The 24,240-nt window shown below is 38.5% G+C and overlaps 1 protein-coding gene and 1 pseudogene across 1 annotated transcript; one reads left to right on the top strand and one right to left on the bottom strand.

The window, feature by feature from the left end:
• Positions 1-761: 761 nt before the first annotated feature.
• LOC127445059 (uncharacterized) lies at positions 762-4,106 on the bottom strand. The gene is made up of 2 exons (XM_051704797.1): positions 3,994-4,106; positions 762-2,846 (listed from the first exon to the last, which is right to left on the bottom strand). Exon 2 carries the CDS (start codon positions 2,410-2,412, stop codon positions 1,486-1,488), a length of 927 nt encoding a protein of 308 aa, XP_051560757.1. The 5' UTR covers positions 2,413-2,846; positions 3,994-4,106; the 3' UTR covers positions 762-1,485.
• Positions 3,256-22,774, top strand: LOC127445057 (lysosomal alpha-glucosidase-like; annotated as a pseudogene).
• The last annotated feature ends 1,466 nt before the right edge of the window (positions 22,775-24,240 follow it).

A 24,240-nucleotide genomic window follows, 5' to 3' on the forward strand; every position in this document is an offset into this window, starting at 1 on the left:
TGATGACATGAACACTTATTAGACTGAACTGCCATCTGCTGGACAAATGTAAAAGACGTAACAATAAGAATAATGTGATTCATAAGATTATTTATTGCATTACTGACATATAATTTTCTCTCTCAAATTTTGTTCCAATTTTTGCTGCCCTTGTGTATGAATAATTACATTTGAATGTATTTTTCATATTATGTGCATAGAAAAACTCCTGTCTCCTGGTCGGTAAATGGCAGTAGTGTTCTCACAGACGCGTGAGTGTAACAGATGAAGGACACTAGAGATGTGTCGTTTTTTTTTTAACCAGTTCTTTAAGATGATTCATTCAAACCGATTCTCAAAATGATTTAAACCATTCGACTGAGGAGAACCTTGGGGGGAAAACTGAAAGGCTGGTCACATGTTGAAACGATCTCTATAACTTATTCGAAAACTTGGTGGTAAAAAGCCGTAAGTATTTACTGAATGATATTTGTTCCCGAATTAGCAAATAAGGGGGGTACTTTGAAGTTGACGACTCAGTGAATAGTTTTTTTTAACGGTTTATTCAAACCAACTGTCCAAACGAACCGATTCTCTAAAATGAGTCGGGTTTTCATCTCTAGGACGCTAACAACAACACTATCTTTATAAGACATGAATCACTCGTGAAAGTATCACACCTGAGTACAAACCGAGGATCTTCACTCGTTTAATAGAGTCTCTCAAATATTAAAACATTTGAAAATCCTTAGGAATATACCAACTACATAAGAAGGTAAATGCCGATTAGTTTGAGTGTACTGAATCTAAATATGCAGGTTTGCTCTTCTCTGTGTGCTGCTGATTGATGTGATATCAGAGACTTGTTCATGTGTATCGTTTATTTACAACATCTCGGCCTATCGATATGCAAACGATAATTTGTATGCATCTCTTTCAGTTTGACATATGACTACACGTATATACATTTAATTTAATCTAGCTTTACTTGTTTTGCTTATTATGTTTATTAGCCTCTTTCGGAACATATTTAACTTGTAGTTTATTCGTACCATGGTACTAAATGATTATCACATTCAAATACCATGTTATTTTCATGGTACTTCAAAGAGTACCATGATACTACAGTGGTACATGAAACTACCAACATGATCCAGAATAACCATGGTATTTCTAAGGTACATGTCCAAAACACATGGTCAAATCAAGTGGCTTTTTTTTTTTTTTTTTTTTTTTTTGTCATTTCAACCATATACAGATATTACAGTACACAGTGAAATGAAACAACGTTCCTCCAGGACCATGGTGCTACATAAAAACAACATGAAACAAACACAGAACTACATGAGACTACACAGAACTAAAAGACCTACACATTTCTACATAAAGTGCATGTGCAAACGTGTGCAAACAGTACAAGACGGTGCAATAATTGCTGAAACAGGACAATAGGCACAGTAAGAGACAGTGCAGCGCCGACCAGTACACAGTTCTAGTGTGAAAGTGTCAGATGAAACAGGTAGTGCTAAAAGATATTACAATATAATAGAAAATGCTGTGAATGTAAACATTCAATAAGTAAATTAAGTACAATATTTTATGAATACAGTAGCAGCAAAAAAAAAAAAAAAACTTGGGTAGATAATACAGAAATGTGCAAAATTGCAAAGGGAGTCGGATGGTGTTCAGTTGAGTGTGTGTGTGTGTGTGTGTGTGTGTGTTGTCAGTCCAGTCTCTGAGTGTTGAGTCTGATGGCTTGGGGAAGAAACTGTTACACAGTCTGGCCGTGAGGGCCCGAATGCTTCGGTAACTTTTGCCAGACGGCAGGAGGGTGAAGAGTTTGTGTGAGGGGTGCGTGGGGTCATCCACAATGCTGGTAGCTTTGCGGATGCAGCGTGTGGTGTAAATGTCTATGATGGAGGGAATGGAGACCCCGATGATCTTCTCAGCTGTCCTCACTATCCTCTGCAGGGTCTTGCAATCCAAAACGGTGCAATTTCCAAACCAGGCAGTGATGCAGCTGCTCAGGATGCTCTCGATAGTCCCTCTGTAGAATGTGGTGAGGATGGGGGGTGGAAGATGAGCTTTTCTCAGCCTTCGCAGAAAGTAGAGACGCTGCTGGGCTTTCTTGGTTATGGAGCTGGTGTTGAGGGACCAGGTGAGGTTCTCCACCAGGTGAACACCAAGGAATTTGGTGCTCTTGACAATCTCCACAGAGGAGCCGTCGATGTTCAGCGGAGAGTGGTCTCTCCGTGCTCTCCTGAAGTCAACAACCATCTCTTTTGTTTTGTCCACATTCAGTGACAGGTTGGTTATGCACCAGTCCGTTAGCTGCTGCACCTCCTCTCTGTATGCTGACTCGTCGTTCTTGCTGATGAGACCCACCACGGTCATGTAATCGGTGAACTTGATGATGTGATTCGAGCTGTGCATTGCTGCACAGTTGTGAGTCAGCAGAGTGAACAGTAGTGGACTGAGCACACAGCCCTGGGGGACCCCAGTGCTCAGTGTGGTGGTGGAGATGCTGCTCCCAATCCGGACTGACTGAGGTCTCCCAGTCACGATGTCCTGGATTCATATGCAGAGGGAGGTGTTCAGGCCCAGCAGGTTCAGCTTTCCAGTCAGGTGCTGAGGAATGATTGTGTTGAATGCTGAACTGAAGTCTATGAACAACATTCAAACGTATATTTCCTTATTGTCCAGGTGGGTGAGGGCCAGATGGAGGGTGGTGGCGATGGCGTCATCTGTTGTGCAGTTGGACGATACGTGAACTGCAGGGGGACCAGTGAGGGGGGCAGCTGGGTCTTGATGTGCCTCATGATGAGCCTTATGACGACATGGTAGTACCTGTAGTGGTATAATTGCAGCTGCAGAAAAAAATACAGTCAGCTCTCATGTAAGGTCATTATGAACAATCTGTCCAATATTTATAGGTCATTGTTCGTCTGGCTGTGTAGTATTCAGGGACAGTAGTGAGTTTTTAAAGGAATAGTTCACCCAAAAATGAAAATTCTCTCTTTGTTTACTCAGCCTTGTGCCATCCCAGATGTGTATGACTTTTTCTTCTGCAGAACATAAATGAAGATTTTTAGAAGAATATCTCAGCTCTGTAGGTTGACAAAAATCAAGTGTGTGGCCAGAACTTGGACTCTCCAAAAAGCAAATAAAGGCAGCATAAAAGTAATCCATGCGACTCGAGTGGTTTAATCCATGTTTTTTAAAGCGATACATTCAATTTTGGGTGAGAACAGACCACAATGTAATTCTTTTTTCAATATAAATCTTGAGCAGCAGTCTCCTTGGCCATCATGACTTTAAGCTTGATTACACCTCCTTGCGCCATCTAGCGTTCTGTGCATGCGTCAAGCATTAGGAAGTGTAATTGTGGAAGTGGAAGCTTGAAATCATGATCGTGCCTAGAGACTGCAATGGCAAGATGTACAGTGAAAATGCAGTTACATTTTGGTGTGTTCTCACCCAAAACCAATTGAATCACTTCAGAAGACATGGATTAACCACTGGAGTTTAATGGATTATTTAATGCTGTCTGTATGTGCTTTTTTGAGCTTCAGTGCTCTGGCCACAATTCACTTGCATTGCTACAGAGCTGAGATATTCTTTCAGAAATCTTTGTTTGTGTTCTGCAGAAGAAAAAAAGTAATACACATCTGGGATGGCATGAAGGTGAGTAAATGATTCATTTTTGGTTGAACTATTCCTTTAAGTGTTTCTCTTTCCTATATCACAAAAAAGTAATAAAGCAACCAAAAATTAGGTTGAAAAAATGTTTAAGTTCATTTAGCTTTTTTATTTGGCATATTTAAGATTTCAATTCTTAGAATTTATAAATTATCATCAATGAATATTGTCTGTGAAAATTAAATCTGGTATTGTATTGGCCGACTCATGAGATTGCTTTCCTTAGAAATCATATAATAATGAGTAATAACTTCTCTTTTTTTTATATCCTATTTACCCACAGACATTCAAAATGGTGTCGTACAAGCTACTCACCCCAGAAGAAGTTCATTTCTCAGGAGCTGCGTTATTGGATCCCCCTCTTGATGAGTCAACGGTCACTGAGATGAAGGAATTAGACCCAGAACTGCCCCAGCTTGCCCCAGAGCCCTCGCTGTTCCATCACTGCTGCCCTGCTGATGCTCGGAGGACTTATTCTTTTGATGTTCTGGGTCTGGCTGCTGGGAACTATATTCAGGTTACATAGTCCTCCATCCACAGAACCTCACAGACCTCCACTGCCTGCTGCATATCCAAGCCCAGACAAAGTTCAGGGTAATGGGACATGGCTGCAGCCGGAGTTCTGCTCCAAAGTTCTGGAAGCTTGGAGGTTTGACTGTTATCCAGAAAGAAATGTGGTGGTTACAGAGGAGATGTGTCATGCTCGAAACTGCTGCTTCATAGTGCGGCCAGAGGGTAAGAAACCCGGACGGAATGGAGTGCCATGGTGTTTCTACACACCTGACTATCCGTCCTATGAGTTGGTGTCCATTAGTGACACAGAGATGGGGAAGGTGGGAAAACTGCTTCGGAACAAAAAGACGTACTACCCTAAAGACATTGACATTTTGCAACTTGAAGTACTCCATGAGGAAGACAACAGACTGCGTGTGAGGGTGAGAGCATTTTGTTTTTTCATATTAGCTAGACTACTTTTATTTATAGTTTCATAATGCTCCTTTGTCTTGTACAGATAACTGACCCGACTCAGAAAAGGTACGAGGTGCCCATTGATGTTCCTGTGATTCAGAAAAGAGCAGCAAACCCCTCTTACACTGTAGACTTCATCAAAGAACCATTCGGGCTGATTGTCAAGAGAATGCAGACAGGGACTGTACTGTAAGCACTGTTTACTGTTGACTAACATGATAACATTTAGACAAGGTTTACACTGTTTCCATCCAAGTTGCAAATTTAATTTATGTGAAAAATCTGAACATCACAAAAACAATTTGCGAATAAAGCAGCGTTCCCATGTGTTTACAAGAACAACTTTGTCACCTCTTTGGAAATTGGTGCAAAATAGTAATGATAATGGAGGCTGAAGCCACTGTGGTTCTTTTATTAAATGCAATAAATTACTTGCAGTTTAGAGTACACAGACAAACCACTGATAAACTTAATGTTTGCTAGCGTTCACTGGTAGATGCCTTATGTCTGGGAGTGAAAGCATGTAAGAGAGTTCTGGGAGGAAATAGAAGCCAATAATTTTATGACTGGCTTTGGCTCTGGCATTTCAGAATAGAGGTAGACGCTATATCCGTTTTACCGATTAATCTGTGCTGATAGTTGCTTTTTGGAACTATCGGTTATCTGCAAAAATCTATGCTTTTAGCTGACAATAGTTTGAACAATTTCAGTTTGAATAATTTCAATATACAGTATCTAGTGAATATATAGGCTGTAACAAACTTAATTTGGTTCAAACATAATATAGAGCATAGGCACAAGCCAAGTCTTCATAATTTCAAAATAAGTGTCCCCTATACTTGTTGGGTTTGTTTATAGTTAAAAAGTCCCATGTTTTGCACTAAATCTTAATTTTTTTCTGGTTTTTATTATGATTTTGGTTGAGCAATAAACTGCATTGGGGACTTTTTTTTTTTTTTTTGAACTCTTGTAATCTCTATGTCTGTGCCCGTTATAGTAAGAGCATTTTTTTAACATTTAACTGATTAATCGGTTATCGGCCTTTCCCACCACCTTAGTTATCGGCATCTGCAAAATCCACTATCGGTCAACCTCTATTTCAGAATAACCAGAGCAACATTTGAGATGTGATGCTATTGTTGCTATGCGTTGATGTGAGCCAATTATATATTCGCATGGCTTGTTGAGGCAAAGTCACTTGACTTTTTTTTTAATGCGCATCTATATTCATACAGTATATAAATCCTTTAGAAATATATACTGTGGAAAATGTATTTGCATAGTAGTTTTTGCACATTTTGGAAAAAAATTTAACATCTTGGTCTTTCCATTTAGCAGTTTTTTTTTTGTGATATCTCAAAATTTGCATAAAAATATGTTGATGGCAACCCAGCCATGTATATACTGTCTGATTCATTTATATTAAAATAAACAGTTTTCCTTATCATTAGAAGTGATAAGTAACCTGTCCAGAAATGTGATACCTGTGTTACTAACATGCATGTTCATGTGCTGTAAGGCTGAACACCTCCGTAGCTCCTCTCTTTTATGCGGATCAGTTCCTGCAGGAACTTAATTACCATCAAGTTTTATATATGGTTTGGGTGAACATCGCTCCAACTTTCTGCATGATGTCCATTGGAATACGCTGACCATGTGGTCTCGAGACGTTCCACCAATGGTAACAATCCAAAATTGTTTTCTTTTTTGACTTTAGATTCCATCAGTGCTGTTTGAGAACTAATATCATGGTATAATGACAAACTGAAAACAACAATTTTGGCACATTAACAGTACAGCAAACATCACTTGAGATCATAACTGATGTCATGATGTGTAATTTTATGTTAAAATTCATTCTCGCATCCCAGCTTAATATAACAACAAGTCTTACTTGTCTTGTCCACTTGTCTTTATCTTGTAGGAGATGACCAACCTCTATGGTGTCCATCCCTTTTATCTCTCTATGGAATCTGGTGGAACGGCACATGGGTTTTTCATGCTCAACAGCAATGCAATGGGTAGGTTCATCAAACTCACGCACACATAAGTGTATTGCTCCTAAATGACATGCATTCTCACCAGCTTTTCATTGAAAATGAAATCCATTTCAAACCATTGTAATTTACAAGCAATTAATCAAAAACCTGATTGAAAAAACTAAACTGATCATATCAGCACCACCTCATATCCTTAAACATAAACTCAAGCTTCTCTATTTTCATCAATGTAAACATCATTCCTTTACCTACACAGGCTAATGATAAAGACAGGCTGGTTGACTTGTACTTTGAACCGATCACCCTGAGTGTGAAAGTGATTTATGTTAATTTGTAAACATTTATGACTGATACTTTAGCTGAACAACCATACAAAACCAAACTTTATACAAAAGTGATTTCCTCTGAAAAGTTTCAAAGTTCTGAAAGGTTTCCAATGTTTGCCTTATGAGTCCATGCTGTAACTACTGTGCAAAGATGTTCTTTCTGTTTGAAAGCAGCCCTTTTCAATGTAACAGCCTTTGGTTTTTAAGAGTAACCTTTACCAACCAAGTGCATTTGCGGTCAAAAGAGGATAAACGGCATATTAACAGTGTGTAAATAATCTTTCATGTAGACATGGCTCTGCAGCCCGCCCCCGCCCTCACCTGGCGTATGATTGGTGGAATCCTAGACTTCTACGTTTTCCTGGGACTGGATCCCAGCTCTGTGATTGGTCAGTACCTGGAGGTCGTAGGTCAGCACATATGTTTTGGAATTTAAAAATAGTGATGTTTGAAAAGTGCCAAGTAACGAAATTCAAGCCAGGAATTCACCAAGTAATCACTTTCTCTTTTGCATCTCTCTTCTTCCCTCTGTTTTTCACATTAGGTAAACCTGCAATGCCCATCTACTGGGCTTTGGGCTACCAGCTCTGCCGATGGGGCTACAAGTCAAGCAACAAAACATGGGATGTTTTGAGAGAAATGAGGAATTATGGGATACCTCAGGTACTACAGTTTTCAGCTAATTGTCATGCAATATTAGATTTGGTGTGGGTAGTTATTGTTTAGATTGTGTTCGTTGACATAGTAACCCATACTAAAAAACAGATCAGTTGAAGTACAGTGCAGATTTAATGTCACTATTTGTTAATGTTCCACAGCATTTTAATGAACCAAAAACAGATTTTTTTTTAACATTATTTAAGGTGAAATCACGACTGTAAATAAAATATGCATGGCCAACATGCAAAACTAGGAGGTTTTCACAAATTGCACTTATGCCATACTTTATGTCATGTCCTTTTAATCATTCAGGATGTGCAGTGGAATGATATCGACTACATGGATCATGCTTTAGACTTCACTTATGAGCCTGTGAACTTTTCCACTACCGGACCTTGTGAAAGACCTTCACAGACATGATCATCACTACGTCATGATCCTAGTACATATTTTTATTTACAGAATAACATGTCTATTTTAATCTTTTGCTTGAGGAGCATATTTTATAGAGTTCAAAAAGAGTTGCTGTCTTGTTTGAAATTCTAGTAGAGCTTATGAGAGAATTGTAAAGCAGACTGATCATACTGTGAATTCGGCGACAGTAGCTCGAAAGTTCTACTGCTGAAATCAGTTTGTACTTTATGCTCATCGAATTTCAAATCACTGCCCCCGTTGGCAGAAGCTGGAAGTGTTGTTAACATTTGGGCAGGTGTGAGCTCCAGTTTCCAGGTGAAATGTCCACAGAGTTTATTTTTAGTTGTAAATAAAGCAATACATTCCACAGAAATGCATGTTTTATTAGCCCTAACCCCTTACCCAACCCTAAACCTAACCGTCAGTGGAGTAAAAATGTAACCTGAATCTCGCTCGCGCTAGAGGGAAAGGAGGGCACAGTTGAAATGATCCAAACAGGTCAGAAGGGGGTTACCGCTTGTCAGTAATTCAGCAGAATTGAGTTGATTTCACGGTACATAAATTTTCAGAAGCAACATGTCGATTTCCCAGGTGATCATGCTTTTTTTTAAAGACCCCATGAAATGGAGGCTTGATCTTAGGCAGTTTTCTGTTCTGTATTATCACATTTCCTTCTGAAGTTTGAGCAGGACATATCAAAGGGCTTTTTTAAATAGGTGATAGCCTTTAGTTACATTACAGCCTAGCAAAACTATGATTTGCTACTTGCTATTGGTATTTAGCCTATAGCTTGGTATTTCTAATTTAGGGGAAGGAACATTCTCCTACTGTTATATTAGACAAAATTTGTGTAGTAAAAGAGGAGTTCTCAATATTTTTGGTTCACTTTTCTGGAAGAGAGAAACAGTACATTTGAAATGTGTACTGTATATCTACTTATAGGAGTAGACTTGCATATACAGTAGATGACATCAAAGCTAACAGACATGGACTCAAAGCCACAAAACACAATTTTGATTTTTATTGGGGTGTTTAAAATGTTTCTTGACAGTGTTGGCATTTGAAATGTTAATAGATGTCATTAACTCCAATTTAGGTTGCAGAAAGTTCATCTAATGAATGAAATGAGATTGGATTCATTAAAAATGCCTCTCCTGCAAAACATGAGGAACACTATGTGACACACTTCCTCATTTTGTCACCGTCTCTTTTGCGGTGCTTAAGAATCACATTGACAGTCACGATGAGGCTGATTTGGCAACTGAATGTTTCACCAAACTGCCGTTGACATGAAACCTCACTAAACCATTTGGACACGTCAGTGTGGATTTAATTGAAGTGTGTTTGATTTGTTCAGCAGTTATTTTAGAAATACATTTGTGTGTATTTGTATTCCTCATCAGGATCCTGGTATTAGTAACTCTCAGCCATCTGGCTCCTATTGGCCATTTGATGATGGGTTAAAGAGGGGCATTTTCATCAGTGACTCAAATGGAGACATCCTCATTGGAAAGGTATATAGCAGACACCAAAAAAATAGTAAGACACATCACAACGGTCAAATATGTCTAACACACTATGTAATGTTCAGTCACGACAAATCTCAGAAAAATTAAGCATGTTAATGTAGGTATGATATATTGATAGGATATTGTTTTAGAGGACTAGATCTGCTACGCTGCTGTAGAGAAAGAACAGAGACTTGCTACCACTAGAAAATACACAGACATACTGAGTTAAGCATGTGGACATGCTGCTGCTGCACAGTTAGACAAAACGCAAGGCATGCTGCATCGAGCATGTATGACATGCTGCTGCACATTACATACAACCCCCATGAAGCCGATCTAGACCTGTGGAGGTGGGTTTCAAAGAAAAAACTCTTGTAGTGTGCTTTAGTGAAATTGGCTTGTCTGCAAAACTGAGCAATTCAAATGTTAGACAAAGAGAGAGACACAAGTTGATTGGTTAACCGATTACATGTCAAAGGACCAATCAGCTTACACCATGCAAGCCGATTGGCTTAACTTGTCACATGAGAGTAAGCTAACTGGCAGATAACAAGTTCAAAGAACCTATCAGCTTGCACCTCAGAATGGATGGTCAGTTGCATGGCTGTATTTTGGTCATTTTACATAGAAAATTCCCAAAAAAATGCAAAAAACATGTCTTGTGTGAACAGCCCCTTAATACGTCATGTTATTGTTAATTTATTTATAAAGCATGATTAAAAACAGCAGACTGTTGATCAATGTGCTGTACAATAATCAAATATAAAACAAGGTATAAAGTAAAGAAAAAGAAACGAAACACAAACAAAATTAAGTCATGTTTGTATATCAGATTTGAGAGCCACAAAAAATAAAATAATAATAATAATAATTTGAGTGCTTAGCCTGTAAAACATAAAAATAAATATCTTCTTATCAATTAAATAAATCCAAAATGTAAAAATTATGAACTAATACAATTGTCACATGTGACAATGTGTCTCTTAGGTCTGGCCAGGACTCACAGCCTTTCCAGATTTCTCCAATCCAGACACACACGAGTGGTGGTACCAGAATCTGCAGAGGTTCCATGATAAAGTGCCGTTTGATGGCGTGTGGATTGTAAGTGCATTTCTGTCATTTATACAGTGAAACATTTATTATTTGCAAATTTGCTTACAAAAGGAACTCTTTCCCTTCATTCTTTCTCAAGGATATGAATGAGCCATCTAATTTCTTTGATGGATCATTGAATGGTTGTCCAGAGAATGCAATGGAAAATCCTCCCTACACCCCAGGTATCAGTGTGTTTGTTGGGCAAGTCTACATTATGTAAAGTCTTTTCCATTTAATAAAGAAAGATAATCTACATTTCACTTAAAAATTAAATGTTTTGACAAGTGATATACTGGCTAGGCTGATTAATCAGTTGGTTTTTGGATTTTTAGATTGACATGTGATTAACATTATTGTTATATATTATTTTGAGGACATTTTGAGGATCTTTGTGTAAAATAAATGTGCATTTCAGCAATTTTGAGTAATTTGAAAAGTTAAATCACTTAAAATGCTCTCTGTATGTCAAGCACTAGTTTTGACTATTTGAGAGTCTGTGCCTCCCCTTGATTTCTGCTTGTTTAGACCTATTAACTTATCCATTTAAATAGCTTTAGATTTAGGTCAGTGAAGTTCCATTTTAGAAAAACTTAAAGGTTGAAGTCAACTTTTTTTAAATTTATTTTTATTTTTTTTTTTTTTGGATTTTCCCCTTTTTTCACCCAATTTGGAATGCCCAATTCCCAGCGCGCTTTTTAAGTCCTCGTGGTCGTGTAGTGATTCGCCTCAATCCGGGTGGCAGTTGCCTCCGCGTCTGAGACCATCAACCCACGCATCTTATCACGTGGCTTGTTGAGCGCGTTACCACGGAGACATAGCGCGTGTGGAGGCTTCACGCCATCCACTGCAGCATCCGCGCTCAACTCATCACGCGCCCTACCGAGAACGAACCACATTATAGCGACCACGCGGAGGTTACCCCATGTGACTCTACCCTCCTTAGCAACCAGGCCAATTCGGTTGCTTAGGAGACCTGGCTGGAGTCACTCAGCACACCCTGGGATTCGAACTAGCAAACTCCAGGGGTGGTAGCCAGCGTCTTTTACCACTGAGCTACCCAGGCCCCCGGTTGAAGTCAACATTTTTTAAAACATAGGAAGGAATATGAGATGAGCCTATTGTAAATACTGTGAGATGGTATTGTCTGTTGCAGGTATTCTGGGTGGAACGTTAAAGGCCAAATCTATGTGCATCTGCACAACAGAAAATCTCCTCTCACTACAATATACACAGTCTGTATGGACTCATGGAGGCCAAAGCCACTGAAAGGTACAGGTGCACAATTACACATATGTAAATGCATATACTGTAAGTGGCATTATTAATAAACAATTTCATAAGGAGTATTAACACTGACTTATTCAACTGTATGTCTGTCTCAGTGCTTTGAGGAAAATCACAGGCAAGCGTCCCTTCGTCATTTCCCACTCTACGTTTCCCAGTCAGGGAAGGTACTCTGGCCACTGGCTCAGAGATAACAGGAGCCAATGGAAAGATCTGGGCACGTCTATACCAGGTATCGAAACATGCTCTGCTGTGGCCAAAAAACACAGGTTCTTTTCCTGGCACATGCGCATTCTGCACATTCAGAGAATACTCTGTTTAAAAAAAAAAATCAGGCCGCATGTGTTCAGTGCTCAAACTATCTTGCGGAATTTGTGTCACACATCCAGTATGCAGACGCCATGCGTTCGTGTTTAACCAAAGTATACTTTGGGCTTAAAGGCCCGGGTAGTTTTTCGGCATTCCGTATCAGATCGCACCCGGTCAAACATGACGCCTTTCAAAGTGTACTCCTTTGACCGCAAGCGAATATGTACACATTTGACGCGAACGCATACTCTTTACGAATGCATACTCTTTTTGTACAGTAAACGACAGTGTGCGCTCTCTCCCAGCTTGTCAGTCCTCCCAGCAATGAATTATGGGCAGTATACTGTTGGAGTGCATCAGAGTGCATTGTAGGTAAGAATTAGGGAACAAGATGTAGGGAATGAATTCGTAAACCACTACAAAATGGTCGACACCCAAAATAGTGCACTAAAAGTGGGTAGGGGGCGATTTCGGACACACTGAGGACTGGGCAGACTGTGCTGATGATGAAATTTGTATCATGCGTACTGTGCGCAGAGCAGTCAGCAACGCAAACAAGAAAAGTATACTTTGGCCCTAAGCGTTCGTGTCAGAACCGAAGTATACTTTGGGCTTAATGCAGCATAAAACTGAATGGAAACTCAGAAGTGTCTGTTTTGGAACACTTTACAAAGGCAGCAACTCCATTAATGTGCGCTACACAAAAACACTCTTCTTAAAGGGGTAGTTCACCCAAAAATGAAAATTCTCTCATTATTTATTCACTGTCATGATATCCCAGGTGTGTATGACTTTCTTTCTTCACCAGAACACATTTGAAGAAAAATAGAAAAATATCTTAGCTCAGTAGGTCCTTAAAATGCAAGTGGATAGTGATTTCTCTTTTGAAGCTCCAAAAATTACAGACAGTCAGCATAAACGTCATCGATACAACTCCAGCAGTTAAATTAATGTCTTTAAAGCGATATGATTTATTTTGGTGTGAAAAATATCAATATTTAAGTACTTTTTAACTCTAAATCATCGTTTTTGGTAAGATTCAGGAGAGGGTGGAGATTACACAGTCTCTCATGTGACGTGTACGCGTTGCCATGGTACAGATGTAATCTCACGTTCTCAACTCGGTTAAGACATCCAGAATGGGCACACAAATGCACCATTGTGAGTAAAGAAATAAATAAATACAGATCTAAATAAAAACAGACCAAGCTACTGTACAGCGTTCCTTCTCACTTGTAAACAGTGCTGCTCTTCCGGCTGTGACGCACTTGCCTCAGTTCTTGCATTTCAGATGCCAATGTGATTACGTCACACACGCGTACCACTGCTGACCGGAAGCATGATTTAGAGCAGGGGTTGGCAACAAATGGCACGCGTGCCAATGCTGGAGGGGTAATCACTGGCACGCCAGCAACAGCAGGAGAGGAGTAGACTATTTTATTTATATAAATTCCGCTCCTGCATTCCAAGCTACATCTTGATGTAATCCTTCCTCATGATCTTGCAGCGTGTTTTCATGAGCTGAATGGTAGGCTAAACAAAAAGTTGAAATGTGATGAGACTGCAGTATACCCAACAGAGAGCCGGCAGCGCTTCACTTTCGGTTAATCGCGTGAGGAAAAAATCGGAGTCCGTTCAAAATATAAATTAAACCTGGAAATAAAGTTTTAGGATTTTGCAGGTGCGATTTCACCGAATTTGATCGGCTTGTGATGCACAAATGGCTTGCATGCACAGCGCGAGTCTCGTCACGTTTTAATACTTTTTAGCCTCCCATTCATCTGATGGAAACTCGCAGCGTGATCACGAGGAAGGATTACATCAAGACATTTTCATACATTTTTGCAAAAAAATTTCACTCAAACTTATGGTGATAATATAATTTGTAATGAAAAATAAACAATTAAACTAGGAAAAATGCAAAATATTTGTGGACTCATACTTAGGAAAACCACATCCATGTGGTTGTTTTTTGTTTTGTTTTTTTTGCCATTGACCAGGAATAAAAATGGCACTCCAAAAGTACTTAAATATTTATTTTTTTCCCCACCAAAAGCAATCGAGTCGCTTTGGAAGACATTAATTTAGCAACTGGTGTCATATGAATGACGTTAATGCTGACTGTCTGTGATCTTTGGAGCTTCAAAAGATACATTTTTCTTCAAATGTGTTCTGGTGAAAAAGAAAGTCATACACACCTGGGATATCATGAGGGTGACCTTTCCTTTTAAGAACAGAACAAGAAACACGACACAAATATTGGGTGAAATCAATGTTTTTTATTTATTAGAACTATTTTATTGATACTTTTCACTATTGGATGATATAAGTACATTTATAATCAATATTTGTTTTAATTACGACTTACGAATCCGTCTGTTTCAGAACAGAGCCAACATTTAGCAAAGATACAAGAGTATTGCTGCATTCCATTCAAAGTCAGATGTGGATTATTCCTACTTGAAATCTCAGATCTCCAACCAAAAAGGCATTCCATTTCCAGATGCTCGGAAGACGTGTAAGGAAACAAAACTGCAGCACTCCCGTTAGTTTAGCAGGACTGCTTAGGGTTTGACTGTCACCAGAAATGTCTCGTGGCAACCCAATTGATAAACAATGTTGCAACGCTAGCATTTGTGCTACAGGTGTACAGTTATCAAGAGAGTGTATAATTTACCATGTTTCATTCACCTGTCTCTGCAAACATTTGTTAAAGAAGCTTTAATATCATGTAATGTAGGAACTTTGATTCATTGATTAATACTATTTAATGGAAGTGAATGTTTATCACTAATTTCATAGTAGAAAGTTGGAAATTCCGACTTTCCAAATTGAATGGAATGCAGTATATTTGTTAAAGCAGCAACATTTACATAAATTGCTGTGAAATAAAAATAGAATTTCCATAGTTTCCTAACTGTCCCATAATTTTTTATTTATTACAGTTTATTAAAGTATAACTTTTTCAAACTGTCAAAATGCCTTTCAGGTATGCTGACCTTCAACATCCTGGGCATTCCTCTAATTGGGGCAGACATCTGTGGTTTTGGGGGCAGCACCACAGAAGAACTGTGTGTCCGCTGGACTCAGCTAGGAGCTTTCTACCGCTTTACTAGAAATCACAACTCCATAGATGAACAGGTGCTCCTTCCATCCACCCAAACACTTTTATGACTGTTTTTCTTAAGTTTTTACTTATCGCTTTAGATCTACCGCAAAATCTGCACTTGCAGATGGTCAAAAAATGTTCTTTAGCAGATGCGTGCTGCCGTAGGGGGTCTCTGTTGGATTTGTAGAACGTTTTATCTTGTTTTTCTTCCTCTGCAATCTTTTATGTCTATTTGTCTCAAGGCATTTTTTGTCTTCATCTGATTAGTAGCCCATCTGTCTGTTGCTTCGCCAGTACAATATTGTGTTTTTATAATGTTTTTCTTTGGCGCTCAAAAGACCCAATGCCCTTATGGATTTACAGTTTTTTAATTTCACAACAACAGGATCAGGAACCAACTGTTTTCAGTCCTGCAGCACGTACAGCGATGAAAGAAGCCATCCTCCTCCGTTATGCTCTTTTTTTCCTCATCTCTACACACTCTTCCATCATGCACACATCAGTGGAAACACGGTCGCAACACCTCTGCTCTTTCAGTAAGACAAACACACATGACATAATCTGATTGTACATGCATAAAATATAGATACAGGAATGTGATATGCATAGTTTTTAACGTATTTACTTACACTTGCTGTTTAAATCAGATAACAAAATCACACACACAAATGTTCTATGGTAACCATAGTCTCCACCAGAATACTGTAGCTACCAAGTTCTTGTTTCTACTGTATAATAATAATAATAAAAATATATGGACCATGTAAGAAGCTTTCAGTATCTTTTTCTGCAATTTTGTTTTTCTTTTTTTTTTTTTTTTTTTGATGACTGTTGTTGCAAATACCAAGTTTCCAGTTTTATTGTTGTAAACATAAGAAGTATGATGGTATTTTGGTGAAAACTATTGTTAGCATGGTAGATTTTGTACTCATTATCTCCATTATTTGAATTTGTGAACCGCTATAATTAAAATCTGTGCTGTATTTCAGGTTCCCTACTGATGAGAAGACATATGGCATAGATCAACAGTTCCTATGGGGAAAGAGTTTGCTGGTCTCACCAGTTTTAGAGTCAGGCGTGGAATATGTTGTGGGCTATTTTCCTAAAGGTCTCTGGTACAATTTCTACACGGTAGGTCAAGTCTGTAAACAAAAACTCAGTTGAAACCTTTGGTGCTTTAACTTTTTATTCAGTATTCAGAAACTGGCCTTATTTGACTGCAATGTTTATATTTGTTTGTGTATTTGTGACACACAGGGTGACTCATTGGTCAGCCATGGGGAAGAGTTCAAACTTCACGCTGCACTGGACAATATCAACCTGCATCTTAGAGAGGGTTCCATCATCCCTACACAGGTTAATGCTTGTTCATCAGTAAAATAATGGAGGAAAAACCTTCTTAAAAGCTAATTGTTTTTTATTATTTAAATCCAGATTGGGCTTTTAGCAAAATTAAATTCATTTGGAGTCTTTGTATGGTATTACATTAAAAATGTCATCAAAGTTGAACAAAAATCACCCATGCATTAAAGACTGCTGCGAGAAAGTGACAAAAACCATTGTTATTTTTAGGGTTGGCGATTTAACCAATTAATTAAGTTCAATTAATTATAAAAATAATGTAATTTAAAAAATGCATTTAATCATGACCCCTGGCTTATGTATATTCTGTAATAAATCATTTGCCTGCCTTCCGAGCTTTTCGATTCTTGAACTACAATCAAAATGTGTTTTTCAAAGTTGAACTACTTGAATCTTGACTTGGCTTGGCGTGGGACTATCTGTTTGACCAACAATGGCAGATTGGGGGAGTGTTCTGTAAATCTGGCTGTTTGAAAATAATCAATATTTTTGTCGTGAAAAGCAGATGGTGGGAGACATTATGCTGAGACCTGTACCAAGCATTTTATCAATGTAGCAAAGCAGGGGAACATTTAGAATGAAGGATAAGCACACAAAAAACACAGTTAGATGTGTGTTAGATTGCTTGTAACATGATTGCAGCAGCCATTTGAACACCTGCCTTGCACTGCGCACCAGAGGGGGACCTACACAATATTAGGCAAGTGGTTTTAATGTTGTGGCTGATCAGTGTATATGTGTGTGTATGTGTGTGTGTGTGTATATATATATATATATATATATATACACACACACACACACACCGATCAGCCACAACATTAAAACCACTTGCCTAATATTGTGTAGGTCCCCTTGTGCCACCAAAACAGCGCCAACCCGCATCTCAGAATAGCATTTTGAGATGCTATTCTTCTCACCACAATTGTACAGAGCGGTTATCTGAGTTACCGTAGACTTTGTCAGTTCGAACCAGTCTGGCCATTCTCTGTTGACCTCTCTCATCAACGAGGCGTTTCCATCAACAGAACTTACGCTCACTGGATGTTTATTTTGTTTTTGGCACCATTCAGAGTAAATTCTAGAGACTGTTGTGTGTGAAAATCCCAGGAGATCAGCAGTTATGGAAAGACTCAAACCAGCCCGTCTGGCACCAACAATCATCCATGCGATTATCTAATCGGCCAATCATGTGGCAGCAGTGCATAAAATCAGTCAGGAGCTTCAGTTAATGTTCACATCAACCACCAGAATGGGGAAAAAATGTGATCTCAGTGATTTGGACCGTGGCATGATTGTTGATGCTGTTCTGAGATACAGGTTGTTGCTGTTTTGGCGGCACGAGGCGGACCTACACAATATTAGGCAGGTGGTTTTAATGTTGTGGCTGATCGGTGTATATGCATATACATATATGCATATTTAGAGCATAAATTCAGGTAAATTAGACAACTTTTTGTCTGCATGAATGGCTAATAGTGGTTCAAGCTATCTGAATTACAAATCTTTAATGTTTTACAAATTAAAATGTAATTATTTTAATCGTTAACAGACATAATTATAATGCAAATATTGTATTTAGGTGACATTAACTTTTTTTTGCAACATTTGCATATGCTCATATGTATGCTGTCCAATCAATGCCATCTGTACATCTTTATATATTATCATGTTTATTTGAATTGTTTTCTTTATATGTGTGTTTCAGAGACCTAACACTACTCTGTGGGTGAGCAGTGGTCAACCCCTTCGTCTGATTGTGTCTCTAAATGAGGAGGGGCTGGCTGAGGGGGATCTGTATTGGGATGATGGAGAGACCCTTGACTCCTATGAGACTGATCAATATGCATTCATCTATTTCAAAGTAGAACAGGTACAGAGGGCATCACCATTGACATATGCTTTAGCACATCATCATGCTTTAGTTTCAGTAAGCATTTATTTATTTACCTGTTTTACAAGCTGCTTTCTCACGTTTAATAGAATCACACCTTATATTATTTTTCCCTTCAAATGTTCAATTTAAGCCTGAGGGTAATTGCACTCAGAAATGTTTTATTAAACACATCTGTTCGCTCTTAGCTATTTCTGTAAACAAATCTGCTGTGATAATTTGCAAAGTGCACATTAGTAAATACCATGCCTGATATTAGGTTTAATTTGTAGAAGGAATAATAAGCTCCTTTACTAATGTTCCACAGAACACAATGAAGTCAGAAGTGCTGCATAATCATGTAGAGGCCACTGACATCACTGTGGAAACTGTTTTCTTTTATGGAGTGAAGGCGGAGCCAAAAAATTTAACAGTGAATTCCCAAGAGGCAGCATTCACTTACCAAAACAATCAGGTAAATTATATTAAGAGCATGTTTCAAATGGACAGCACAGCAGTCTTCAAGTCTATATGAACTACTTGTTTTGTACACTACAGTACCATTTTTGTTCCTTTAACTTCAAAGGCCCACAAGTTTAAACCTCTAACCCCAAGGACTAAGCCTAAGTGTGTAACTCTTCTTGCACCGTTAGTGCAACAGACATGAAACCTTAACAACCACATAGAAACATGTTATATCCACTAAAAACACCTTAACAACCACATAGAAACATGTTATAAACACTCAAAACACCTTAGCAACCACAAAGAAATATGTTATAACCATTCAAAACACCTTAGCAACCACATATAAACATGATATAACTAAAAACATTAGCAACTGCATAGAAACGTATTATAACCACTCAAAACACCTTAGCAACCGCATAGAAACATGTTATAACCACTCAAAACACCTTAACCACATAGAAACGTATTATAACCACTCAAAACACCTTAGCAACCGCATAGAAACATGTTATAACCACTCAAAACACCTTAGCAACCACATAGGAGTGTTATAACCACTCAAAACACCTTAGCAACCGCATAGAAACATGTTATAACCACTCAAAACTTAGCAACTACATAGGAGTGTTATAACCACTCAAAACACCTTAGCAACCACATAGAAACATGTTATAACCACTCAAAACTTTAGCAACTGCATAGAAACGTTATAACTACTCAATATACCTTAGTAACCGCATAGAAACATGTTATAACCATCAAAACACCTTAGCAACCACATAGAAATATGTTAAAACCACTCAAAACACGTTAACAACTAAATAGAAACATGTTATAACCACTCAAAACACCTTAGCAACCACATATAAATGTTATATCCACTCAAAACTTTAGCAACTGCATAGAAGTGTTATAACCACTCAAAACATTAATAACTGCATAGAAACATGTTATAACCACTCAAAACACCTTAGCAACCACATAGAAACATGTTATAACCACTCAAAACTTTAGCAACTGCATAGAAGTGTTATAACCACTCAGAACATTAATAACTGCATAGAAACATGTTATAACCACTCAAAACACCTTAGCAACCACATAGAAATATGTTATAACCACTCAAAACACCTTAGCAACCACATAGAAACATGTTATAACCACTAAAAACTTTAGCAACTGCATAGAAACGTTATAACCACTCAAAACTTTAGCAACTGCATAGAAATGTTATAACTACTCAATATACCTTAGCAACCGCATAGAAACACGTTATAACCACTAAAAGCACCTTAACCACCACATAGAAACATGTTCTAACCACTCAAAACACCTTAGCAACCACATAGAAATATGTTAAAACCACTCAAAACACCTTAACAACCACATAGAAACCTGTTATAACCACTAAAAACATTAGCAACTGCATAGAAACTTTATAACCACTCAATACGCCTTAGCAACCACATAGAAACATGTTAAAACCACTCAAACACCTTAACAACCACATAGCTACACCCTGACAACCACCCACAAATCTCTAATATTGAGGCTGCGACTTTTGCACGGGTAACCACCACTCACATTTTCTTCAGAAAATGCACAGTTCTGTTTCATTCTCTGTTTCTGTCTTCAGGTGCTGACAGTAACAGGTCTGGGTTTAAACCTCAGTCAAAATTTCACTATCAGCTGGATGTAAATTTGTAAATGATCAATGCCGATTCAAAACGGCAGGCTGCTTCAGAAATCATGAACAAGTTGCACCTCAACGCAACATCTCAACTTACTTTATCCCAGTACAAAGACAGTGTTGGGTCTGGTTCTGGTCTCAAGAATATTGCAGAACATCCCTTTGTTAAATATACAGTATCTTCTGTGCACTTTAAGTGTACTATGTTTTATTGACCCAGCCGTGGTCAGTTGCACTCAGAACTCAGAGGAAGCAAGAATGGAGGAAAGTGTATTTTGATTAAATCAGTTTGTTTGATCAGTTGGATGAATAGATATTTTTACCTCTACTCTGATATTACTGCCTGCTTGTTGCTCATTGTTTTTAAAGCAGAAAGTTTCTTTTTCTGTCAGTTTTTAAAGTTTTAGTGGTGAATTGTAAAGCTCCTAATCTTAAACAAATTTGGTTTGCACGTAAATCTAGATACTGTACATTCAGGCTTAATTTGAAAATTTTACAAGGTGTTTTTTTTTATTTATTTATTTTTTATGCACTGGATCATCAATATACATTATCCACCAATGCATTTACAGATTGACTGTCCTGCAAGTTTAAAAGTGATCTTGCTGAGCTAAGATTTCAGATTATTCCATGTTGATTAATCACTTTTGAATCACATTTTTATGTTTATATTTTGTTTACAAGCATAATTGCACTATTCAGGACATACAGATGGTAGAGTATGCAGCAGAAATACATGTTTGAGCTTTAGTTTGTAACCATTTAATAATTTCCTGTGCTGACAGGCTTACAATGAATGTTATCCAGTACCTTCAGCCAATCAGAATCATTTTTTGTTCTTTTAAATTATTTGAAGTTTGTTTTAATGCTCAAAGGGACTCGTTGTAAAAGTTTCATACTGCTGACATAATGCAGAACTATGAAAATATTGTGGATATTCAAATGACACTATATACTTCATCAAGGCTTAAAGAGGCATAAATATGCAGCATTTTGTCTTTTTTTTTTTTTTTTCATGTGCTATCGAAATTACTGCTCATAGCATAATGTGCCTTATATTTCATCAAAGCTGTGATTCAACATTCAGTGGCTTTACTGTGAATGTATAAAAGTCCTCTGTCCAAAATCACTGGGCTGCTTTAAAACTTTTATCAGAATGTAATGATTAACTGGAATTTAAAGGCAATGACATGTCTAAGGTAAAATGCATAGACCTGTTCCCTTTAAAGGTATTTCTATGAGTGTGTTAGCCTGTTTTAAGGGATAGTTCACCTAAAAAGAAAATTATCTTATCATTTACTCACACTCATGCCATTCCAGATGTGTATGACTTTTCTCTGTAGAACACAAACGAAGATTTTTAGAAGAGTATTTCAGCTTTGTAGGTAATTTCAATGCGAGTTTATGGTGGCCAGACCTTTTGAAGCACCAAAAAGGAGATAAAGGCAGCATAAAAGTAATCCATACGACTCCAGTGGTTTAATCCGTGGCTTCTGAAGTGATCCAGTTGGTTTTGGGTGAGAATAGACCCAAGTGTTACTCCATTTCACTGTACACCTTTCCATTGCAATCTATAGGCACGATCATGATGTCTAGCTCAATTACAGTTCCTAGTGCATGATGCATGTGCAGAGCGCTAGATGGCGCAGAAGAGAGTGTAAAGAGTTACATTTTGGTCTGTTCTCACACAAATCAGTTTGGATTGCTTCAGAAGACATTGATTAATGCACCGGAGACTTATGGATTACTGTTGTGCTGCCTTTATGTGCTTTTTGGAGCTTCAAAGGTCTGGCCACCATTAAGTTGCATTGTGAGGACCTACAGAGCTGAAATATTATTCTTGAAATCTTTGTGTTCTGCAGAAGAAAGTCATACACATCTGGAATGGCATGAGGGTGAGTGAATGATTTAAATTTTCAGATTTGGGTGAACTATCCCTTTAAGTCTTTCATTTTCTTTAAATGGCCCTGAATAAACTGGTGTACAGAGTTTCAGGGGACATACAGGCTAATGTGCAATAAACTTTTGAAGCTTTCAATTTGTCTTGGTTCTTTGTATTCCCTTACCTTTTTAATTTATTTCATAAACCATATTTACTTTCTCAATCCATGCCCTTGGTTTTATTGTGCACTATTTGTCAGTATGAAAAAGCCCACTTTTCATGCCTGATCTCATGAAAATTACGTGATCGTGGCAACATTTTTTCAAAATGATATTACATGAATCGTTACACATATCGATGCAGTTCCGAGGTGAAATGTCCACAGTGTTGCTAAAAGCGAGTTACATTTTCTCCCAAACATATGAGATTTTTAAAGGTTAATGCTCCAAGATTTAAATCACCAATACCTACCTCCCTACCCTAAGCCTTTAAGCTAAAACTAGCTAATAGTGTCATAAAAAAACAAATGTTACATGAAAAACACAATTGTTAAAACAACCACTACAGTTTTTGGCGCATCTATGACACTTTTGGCTTACTTGTGGACTTGGCGCTGAAGTACTCTGATCCTGTGCATCGCAAGGGCAATGCTCTATCAGTTAAGCTACAGTGCAATTTGAGCGTTTTCGATCATTACTGCCTGCCGCACCTCCGCAGTTGCCTTCAGTTGTCCAGCTACAGGGTCATCAGCTGGGAACCACCTATCACGGATGTTTCGGCCCATTAATCCCAGAACATCTCCTGGTGGTGGGGCAGCGGTCAGGGACGCCTCTCTGCCACCCACCGCAGCTGGACACCAGATCCTCTAAATTGCCTCTCGTTCTTACTCTCCCATCAAGACATTCCTCCTTTCCTGTCAAGACACCATACAACCAGGGTTCAGTACATGCCTTGAGCAGACCTACCCGACGTCCAAGGCCTCTTCTCTGTTAGAAAAAACTCAAGCTATCAAACTCTGCCTACCACCTTTCCAGTGCCTTTCCTTAAACCAATCCTCCAACAGATTAAGTAGGAGAGTGACATGAGAGGCGAGTCGCGAGGCTGCGTCAGCCACCCTTCCAAAGCCTAGCTTGGCCTCGTTTTGCTCCCCCACTCAATACCTCTCCAGAAACCCCTGGATAAGGACCGAGTAGGTCAGTGGAAATAGTTCCTCCCCACCCTTTTACTTTCCTACTTGCTACCTCACCACATATAGCAATTGTTCCCTATTCCTACTTTCTCACTTCTGCACACCCCACTTTTCATCCTTCCTTCTTAACCATATCCAGAAGCTCTCTTTTTCTGTTTCCTCTGCCATTTCCTTCAGAGACTTCTTCAATACTGATCCAAAGATACCAATGCTTTTAAACAGGTGCTGAACTGATGTTCCAATAAACCCACGACACCTGACCTCCACAGGGTCTCCATCCATTTTCCCTGCACTCAGCAGCCAGATCAGCATATTTCAGCTTCTTCCTCTCATAGGCTGTCTCCAGTCCCTCTATCCATGAGTAAGTTCAATCATTATGACTTTCCTAGCTTATGCCAACCATAATACTATGTCCGGCCTC

The sequence above is a fragment of the Myxocyprinus asiaticus genome, chromosome 8, assembly GCF_019703515.2.
Source record: "Myxocyprinus asiaticus isolate MX2 ecotype Aquarium Trade chromosome 8, UBuf_Myxa_2, whole genome shotgun sequence".
Taxonomy (NCBI): Eukaryota; Metazoa; Chordata; class Actinopteri; order Cypriniformes; family Catostomidae; genus Myxocyprinus; species Myxocyprinus asiaticus.